Source organism: Nematolebias whitei, chromosome 12 (genome assembly GCF_014905685.2).
Source record: "Nematolebias whitei isolate Nwh7 chromosome 12, NemWhi1, whole genome shotgun sequence".
NCBI lineage: Eukaryota > Metazoa > Chordata > Actinopteri > Cyprinodontiformes > Rivulidae > Nematolebias > Nematolebias whitei.
In genome coordinates, this window is record NC_056509.1 from 30,448,080 (window position 1) to 30,456,919 (window position 8,840).

The 8,840-nt window shown below is 45.5% G+C and overlaps 1 protein-coding gene across 1 annotated transcript in view; it reads left to right on the plus strand.

Annotated features, from left to right (window-relative positions):
- The window catches only part of lin9 (lin-9 DREAM MuvB core complex component), a 7,256-nt gene extending 1,207 nt beyond the window's left edge, over positions 1 to 6,049 (plus strand). The window contains exons 2-12 of the mRNA XM_037685131.1: positions 264 to 377; positions 821 to 951; positions 1,321 to 1,446; positions 1,571 to 1,728; positions 2,097 to 2,230; positions 2,344 to 2,472; positions 2,997 to 3,098; positions 3,217 to 3,297; positions 3,379 to 3,504; positions 4,276 to 4,458; positions 6,008 to 6,049. Coding sequence (XP_037541059.1) covers positions 264 to 377; positions 821 to 951; positions 1,321 to 1,446; positions 1,571 to 1,728; positions 2,097 to 2,230; positions 2,344 to 2,472; positions 2,997 to 3,098; positions 3,217 to 3,297; positions 3,379 to 3,504; positions 4,276 to 4,458; positions 6,008 to 6,049 — 1,326 coding nt within the window. The remainder of the gene's footprint in view (positions 1 to 263; positions 378 to 820; positions 952 to 1,320; positions 1,447 to 1,570; positions 1,729 to 2,096; positions 2,231 to 2,343; positions 2,473 to 2,996; positions 3,099 to 3,216; positions 3,298 to 3,378; positions 3,505 to 4,275; positions 4,459 to 6,007) is intronic.
- The last annotated feature ends 2,791 nt before the right edge of the window (positions 6,050 to 8,840 follow it).

Genomic DNA, 8,840 nt, shown 5'->3' on the forward strand with positions numbered 1-8,840 from the left:
CATTGCATTCAGTTTTTATTCACAATTTGTTTAGTGTCCCAACTTTTTTGGAATCCGGTTTGTATTTAAAAATCATAAAATGTGATTTTCTTTTTTTTTCTTTCTTAAATTCTGTCTCTCTCAGTTGAAATGTACCTACGATAAAAATAACAGACGTCTTCTTTCTTTGTGGATGGGAAAAGTTACAAAATAGGCAGTGTATCAAATACTTTTCCCCCCACTGAAGCTATAATTGAAAAAAATTTTTTTGCTTGTTTTGTCAGCCTACAAGGAGCTCGAAGAGGAGTCGTTTGTGTCGAGATGAAGACGAACCCCCGCAGCAGCGCATCTCTTCCAGATCCCCTCGGAGGAGCCAGAAAGTCTCCACCACTCCACAGGTAAACCTGCTCTTATCAGACCGTCACACAGAGGGCAGTGGTTTTTCCACTCATGGTTCTTATGAAAAGGCTGTGAAATGTCTCAAAGGACAATATTTGACTCTTAAGGGCTTGTTTTTATGTCAGAAATAGTCTCTAAAAAAGCCAAAGGTTGTTTCAGTTGTGGGCGTATTCAAAGCAGTGGAGATGAACTTGATCTACCAGTTCTGCTGCCCTGCATCAATATTCTGCACAGTAGAGCAACATGTTGTTTTATACCTAGAATTTTTAGACAACTGTTAATTTAAACCTTTTAGTGTCTATCCAATCCCATCGCTGAGTCTGTGTTTATTAGTAGTTGACGAGGTCAAAGCTCTTCGATAAAAGGAACCATGTGGTAGTGATGATGTCATTATTGTCATCATTTTGTAATACTTGTGTACCTGTATGTTTTGTCTTTGCAGAAGTTTTCAAATGTCATGACGCCAGATAAGAAGGCTTCACAGAAAATAGGGCTGAGGTTAAGAAACCTTCTTAAGCTACCCAAAGCTCACAAATGGTGCATCTATGAATGGTTTTATTCCAATATTGACAGGTAAAGTCATCGTCACCCTCGGAAGACAACCATTTTTAATGGATACACTCAAACAAATTTTTTAAAAAGTGTAACTGACACTTTTTTATTCAACCATTATTTATACAGGTTAGTCTCATTGAGCCACTTAGGAGATCTGAATTTTATATTAGTCATTTTGTCTTAAAAAAAATATATAATTTGATACATATTTGAAACGGTTAATCTTTTGAATAGGATTATAATTTTAGTTAAATATCTGCAATTACAAACAGAACAGATCTTTATTAACTTAGTCTGTAAATTTACCTGACTGTTCAGAAGAATACATCAAATTCTGTAGCTTAAGTTTAAAATGTCTTGGTTAATTTATTTTTAATCTTGCTCCAGACCCCTTTTTGAAGGCGACAATGAATTCTGCTTGTGCCTCAAAGAGTCTTTCCCCAACCTGAAAACAAGAAAACTGACGAGAGTTGAGTGGGGAACAATCAGGAGACTGATGGGGAAACCTCGACGGTACGCTACGATTTCTAAACTCTAAACCTTTTCCTGTTCTCGTTTTGTTTTTTGCTCGTTTCATTTGAAATCCGAGAACTAAGAAAAGTGTTGTGAGAGCGCTGTGCTCCGTTGACCCCGTCAGGTGTTCCCCAGCATTCTTTAATGAAGAGAGAGCGGCGCTGAAGCAGAAACGTCAGAAAATGCGACTTTTGCAGCAAAGAAAACTGTCTGACTTGTCAAACTGCAAAGACCTTCCTGATGAAATCCCTTTACCGCTCATCATAGGAACTAAAGTTACCGGTGAGATGAACACACATTACCATCCTTCTGTGTTTAATTGACAATTATTAATATGAATAAAATTATATAAAAAATAAAATAATAATATAAATTGACAAATGTTTTAAATTTTTTTATTTGATGACAAACTTAAACCCAAGACGAAGGTTTTTGCACTCATACAAATATACCCAGCAATTTTGTAACGTTCTTTTTAAACTGAATGTTTGATATTATGGCTGCAGTGACACTGAAGTCCCTCAGTAGAAAAATAAAATAAAGAAAACAAATTGTATTTATGGCTGCAGACATACTTTTCCTTTCCTGGTGTGTAGAAACATGAAGAAAACGTCTTTGCTAAAAGGTAAGAAATGCTTTGTGTTCAACAGCTCGTCTCCGAGGCGTCCACGACGGACTTTTCACGGGTCAGATTGACGCTGTCGACACCACCGCTGCAACGTACCGTGTGACGTTCGACCGCAGTGGTCTAGGAACTCATACTGTGCCCGATTATGAAGTCTTGGTAAGCACCTTAACTTCCTGTATGCTTTCAGAAATCATTTTGATTCTCTTAGTGGCAGTACTGAAGAAGTTTTTAGTTCATGTTTTAAATAAATTTAAAAAAATGTTTTACAGAGCAATGAACCCAACGAGACCATGCCCATTTCAGCCTTTGCACAGAAGCATCGGTCAACACGGTACATGCAGAACCTTGTGACTCCTCCCAGAGGACCCTACCCATCTGTCACCACCCCTGTTCACCTGGTACTGTACACAAACCTAATGATGGACAGTTCTCACACTGTTCATTTAAATTTGCTTTGTGAGTAAATTAATCTTAACCACCTGCCTGGACCACGTATACATATGAGTAGTCAGTGTCTTACTTGTCGTGTCGTTTTCCTGCTTTGACACACCTGGTTTGAATGAACGATTAACAGGCTTCTGCAGAACATGACGTAATTAATCACTGAATCACTGAATCAGGTGTATTGGAGCGGGGAAACAACTAAAACATGCAGGATGGTGTTCCTCAAGGATCAGGGTTGGGAACCACTGCTTTAGATGAGGAATATTTGCTCCTCTGTTGTTGGTTAGTTTGTCTCAGCTGTAAGGACTCCTACCTGAAACTTTAGCTGATGTATACTGCAGGTTTGACACCGACTGTTTAAAAAAAGTAAATTAATTGTTTTGAAACTATTATTCTTTGTTAGAATATTAGTGTTTAAATAGTGGCCATCATACTAATGTGTTCAGCTGCACAACATTTTATTTTTGTTTGTTTACAGGACAATGATCCTCTCATGAACGCTTCACCGTGGAAGAACAAACTGCCCAGTGCAGAGGGAGATACACTGGGAGGATTTCCTGTTAAATTCCTGGTCCAAGTTGTAAGTATTTCCTATAAAATGATGACATCCTTAAAAACAAACAAAAAAAAGTATATGTTTTTATTTATCTTTTGCCCCCAACAACTTATTTTTTTTCTCCCCACTTTCCTGTTTGTAGACGAGGCTGTCCAAAATCCTCATGATCAAGAAAGAGCACATCAAGCACTTAAAAGAAATGAACACAGAAGCTGAGAAACTGGTACAAATGCAATTTAAAGTAACTCAGAGTTAATTCATCTGCGAGGCCTGACCCAACTGCACGTGTGTTCCCTGTATTCAGAAGTCGTACTCGTTGCCCATTGACCTGGACTTTCAGAAGCGATATGCTACCACTGTGCTCGAGCTCGAACATCTCAACAAAGATCTGAACAAAGTTCTTCATGAAGTTCAGCAGTTCTGCTGTGAAGTAAGTCAAACTGTACATTTTATACCCTCACCGACCCACATATTAAATACTACTCAGTGAACTACCTTATTTTCCAGCGTATAAGTGGCAGGTTTTTGCATAAATTGGCATCCCTGCAACTTATACAGCGAAGCAACTTTTTTTTTTTTCCTCATTTATAACCCAATTTTTGGCTGGGATCTGACGATTTCATTCATTTCAACATGGAAAATATTGAACACTACCATTTTCAGCCTTTAGAGGGCCCTCGACTAATTCAACTGAGACACACCTTTGCTATAATTTCGAGCAAACAAACAATTGTTTTTAGGTGGTTATTTTGTTAAATTTCGAAGAAATGCACAGGGAGTCATCCTTCTGCGCTCTCCCGCAGCTGCAATCGGCTTCTGAAATGCAGCTGATTTGACCGTTAAAAGTCCTTTTTATTAAGAAAAAGCTCTTGAGACACACCTTTGCTATAATTTTGAACAAACAAATTATTATTTTTAAATGTTAATCTTGTTAAATTCTTGTTAAAGTTCTCCTATGCATGCTCCTGCGGCCGCTATTTGGCAGCCATTCGATTTTTGGCACAACAAGGCCCACATTTCTGGGTTGTCAGCGGTGACGCATAATAGATGTGACTTACGATATGACGCATTTGTTTTTTTCCCACTTCATTAGACATATTTGGGCTGGTGCGACGTGTACGGCGGAAAATATGGTAAACAGCTTAGATAAGCTGTGATTTTTTTTTCTTGGTGATGTTTGAAGAGTCTTTCATCTCTGAAGCTCGCTCCAGATCAGGGCATGGTTCCAGCCGACCATCCCACAGAGCTGCGGCGGCGTTGTGAAGAGGAGGCTCAGCAGATGGTGCAGCAGGGCAGTTTCCAGAGAGACGGACAGCAGAGTGTGACAAATCCCAGCCTCACACACCTCATCTCCCGCCTGACCACACTGCTTCTGCAGATAAAGGTAGAGGATCTACACACGGGTTTAGAAACCTATGCCAGAATTGTGATAAATGTTCTTTTCAAAGCATTTATGTTCACTACAGTTTACAGGTGCTGGCCATAAAACTAGAATATCATGAAAAAGTTGATTTCCTTCAGTAATTCCATTCAAAAAGTGAAACTTGTATATTATATTCATTCATTACACACAGACTGATATATTTCAAATGTTTATTTATTTTAATGTTGATGATTGGAATTGACAACTAATGAAAACCTTTGACACCTTGCACAAGGAGGGCAAGACTCAAAAGGTCATTGCTAAAGAGGCTGGCTGTTCACAGAGCTCTGTGTCCAAGCACATTAATAGAGAGACAAAGGGAAGGTAACAATGTGGCAGAAAAAAATGTACAAGCAATATGGATAACTGTACCCTGGAGAGGATTGTGAAACAAAACCCATTCCAAAATGTGGGGGGAGATTCACAGAGTGGACTGCAGCTGGAGTCGGTGCTTCAAGAACCACCACGCACAGACATATGCAAGACATGGGTTTCAACTGTCGCATTCCTTGTGTCAAGCCACTCGAACAAGAGACGGCATCAGAAGTGTCTCACCTGGGACTGCTGCTGAGTGGTCCAAAGTTATGTTCTCTGATGAAAGTAAATTTTGCATTTCCTTTGGAAATCAAGGTCCCAGAGTCTGGAGGAAGAGGAGAGGCACAGAATCCACGTTGCTTGAGGTCCAGTGTCAAGTTTCCACAGTCAGTGATGGTTTGGGGTGCCATGCCATCTGCTGGTGTTGGTCCACTATGTTTTCTGAGGTCCAAGGTCAACGCAGCTGTCTACCAGGAAGTTTTAGACACTTCATGCTTCCTGCTGCTGACCAACTTTATGGAGATGCAGATTTAATTTTCCAACAGGACTTGGCACCTGCACACAGTGCCAAAGCTACAAGTACCTGGTTTAAGGTCCATGGTATCCCTGTTTTTAATTGGCCAGCAAACTCACCTGACCTTAACCCCAAAGAAAATCTATGGAGTATTGTGAAGAGGAAGATGCGATACACCAGACCCAACAATTCAGAAGAGCTGAAGGCCACTATCAGAGCAACCTGGACTCATAACACCTGAGCAGAGCCACAGACTGATCGACTCCATGTCACGCTGCATTGCTGCAGTAATCCCGGCAAAAGGAGCCCCAACTAAGTATTGATGCTGCACATGTTCATACTTTTCATGTTCATACTTTAAAGTTGGCCAACATTTCTAAAAATCCTTTTTTTTATTGGTCTTAAGTAATATTTAAATTTTCTGAGATACTGAATTTGGGGTTCTATTTCATCCCTCCTGACCGCCAGAGGGCGGTGCTGAAAGCACTGAATGTTCCCTTCGCGCATGCGCTGATTCGAGTAATAATACCAACGGAGTCACAGGTGTGACACGGATGACCAATCAGAGGCTATATAGCCCGACGTCATCCGCTGCTCTGCTCCTATTTTCTTCTCGCGCGCGGTTCAATTCAGGGCTTCAGCCCTTTGGACCTTTTCTGAACTTTTTACCGTCGTCGGAAGCCCGACTGCCCGTCTGCGGGAGTAGCGTGTTCGCCCTCCTAGGGCTGCGACGGTTTAACCCTGTTCAAAGGTATTTCTGCTGTTTCGTTGGGAACTACGGCTGTTTCCGCCTCTCCCAACTTACAGCGTCTGACTACTATGTGTGTGATTCAACACCGGTGAGTAGTTTTCCTTATATTTCGCCGTTGGTTAGCGGTAGCGTTCGCTCCGCTCACGCTTGTTAGGAGACCTCCAACCGCGTGGTCGGCTGGACTGTGCTCCGACGTTGTTTATGACTACTATGTGTGTGATTTAACACTGGTAAGTAGTGGTTTTTTGCTTATATTTTGCTATTTGGTTAACGGTAGCGTTCGCTCCGCTCTTGTTTACTGGAGGCCTCCAACCGCGTGGTCGGTTGGACCGTGCTCCGAAGTTTGTTTATTACGTAGCCAGCTGAGTTTCTGGCCTTGTTTTATTTGGTGAAGGCGAGTGTTCTCACCCCCTCTCCCAATTGTCCTCTTACCAGCTGAGCTAGTGGTGCTAGCCTCTCTGAGTTCTAACCTTGTTTTATTTGGTGAAGGCGAGTGTTCTCACCCCCTCTCCCAATTGTCCTCTTACCAGCTGAGCTAGTGGTGCTAGCCTCTCTGAGTTTTCACTTGTTTTAATTGGTGAAGGCGAGTGTTCTCACCCCCTCTCCCAATTGTCGTCTTTTACCAGCTGAGCTAGTGGTGCTAGCCTCTCTGAGTTCTAACCTTGTTTTATTTGGTGAAGGCGAGTGTTCTCACCCCCTCTCCCAATTGTCCTCTTACCAGTTGAGCTAGTGGTGCTAGCCTCTGAGTTCTAACCTTGTTTTCATTGGTGAAGGCGAGCGTTCGCGCCCCCTCTCCCAATTGTCCTCTTTTACCAGTTGAGCTAGTGGTGCTAGCCTCTCTGTGTTCTAACCTTGTTTTCATTGGTGAAGGCGAGCGTTCGTGCCCCCTCTCCCAATTGTCTTCTTTTACCAGTTGAGCTAGTGGTGCTAGCCTCTCTGAGTTTTGACCTTGTTTGATTGGTGAAGGCGAGCGTTCGCGCCCCCTCTCCCAATTGTCCTCTTTTAACAGCTGAGCTAGTGGTGCTAGCCCCTCTGAATATCTTGGGCATAGCTGGGTAAGGAGCATGGACGGCTCTCACTGCTGTACAGTCTGTGGAGCCATGCTCCAGATAGATGACGGTCACGACCTGTGTCCTGCCTGCCTTGGACATGACCATCTGGTGGATGCCCTGTCAGAGAACCCCTGCATGAATTGCAGCGTCATGTCGCATGCTGTGAGGGTGGCCCGGCTGGCCCAGTTTCGCCCCAAACTCGGCGATGACCTCCCGCCTTCTGGGCAGGAGGCTCCACCTAGGCGCTCGAAGCGCCGGACTGAGGCCGCAGTTTCTGTGGCCCCTCCTGGGAAGAAGCGAGCCAGGTCTGATAGGGGCCTCTCCACAAGGGTGGAGCAGCTCTCCGCTGAATTAGCGGAGATGAAGTCCCTTTTTCAGGTACACCAACTGGGAACTGAACCAGTGGCAGCAACTGGACTCTCCTCCCCACCCATGCCTGAACTGGCTGTGGAGGAGGATGTGCTATCCTTGGCTGCCTCTGCCTCTCACTTTTTAGGTGAGGAGGACGGGCATTCATCTCGAGTCTCAGAGACAGCTTCACTCTCTTCTTCTCGGAGTGCAGTTAGTGGGTCGGGTGACGGCTCGATGCAGGACATTATGCGTATGGCCCTGAGACAACTGCAGCTGGACGTCCCGCAACCAGAGGCGTCCACCCCTGGAAGTGCCTTCTTCAGGCGCGGACTGACCCCTCCTTCCTTTTCTGTCCCTCCATCAGAGGAGTTCCTGAGGGAGTTGCATGGTTGCTGGCGGGACCCCAAGGCCTTTGCGCGCCTCTCTGCAGATGGCAGAGTGTTGGCGGCCATGCATGAGCCGGCTGCAGCAGGCTTGGATCGCATGCCAGCGATAGAACCTGCTGTTGCCTCTCTCATCGTGTCACCAGATGAAGCTCTGCGCAGTCATGTTCGGTGCCCACGAGCTCAGTGTCGTGTCACGGATGAATTCCTCTGCAGAGCCTATGCCGCCGGAGCGCGTGCTGGCCGCCTAGGTAATTCCTTGGCACACCTAATGCTTGCCCTCTCCGCGTCCCTTCAGGGGACTAGTGGTGCGACAGCAGCGATGGGCTTTAACGATGCAGCGCTTCAGGCCTTTGCACTAATGACGAGGGAGCTTGGGCGTGTGATGTCCTCCTTGGTCCAAGCTCGCCGACAGGTCTGGTTAGCTCAGTCAGCGTTGACTGAGCCATGCCGTAGAGCCCTCCGTAATGTCCCAGTGGTGCCGGGGGAGTTGTTCGGTTCGGCTGCCTTGGAAGCACTGGAACGGACTGTCCAGGCACGACAGAGAAGGCAGCAATTTTCGAGCCTTAGCAGGCCAATGCCCCCTCCACCTCCTCGGCATCCAAGGCGCCTGTCGGCTGGCTCCAGCATGCAGCCGCCGCCTGGGGGTCATAACCGGCCGGGTGGTCCTTACCCTCATGCGGTTCAGCAAAGGCCCAGCAGGAGCTCTCGTGGGTTGGTCCACCGACCAGCTGGGCAGGCTCGGACCAGGGACTCTGGCTGCCGCCCCCCCACGGCCCCTAGGGGTCGTGGAGGGAGACGGTGATGCCATCAGGCCGACCGTCGGATATTTCTCCCACCAGCAGCTCAGCTATTGGGTTGCTCACGCCTTGGACCCATGGGTGGTTGCCACTCTGACCCATGGTTACCGGCTACAGTTCCGACGGCGGCCTCGTATCTCAGGCCGGGTCAAGATGACTGTAATCGCCGACCCGGTG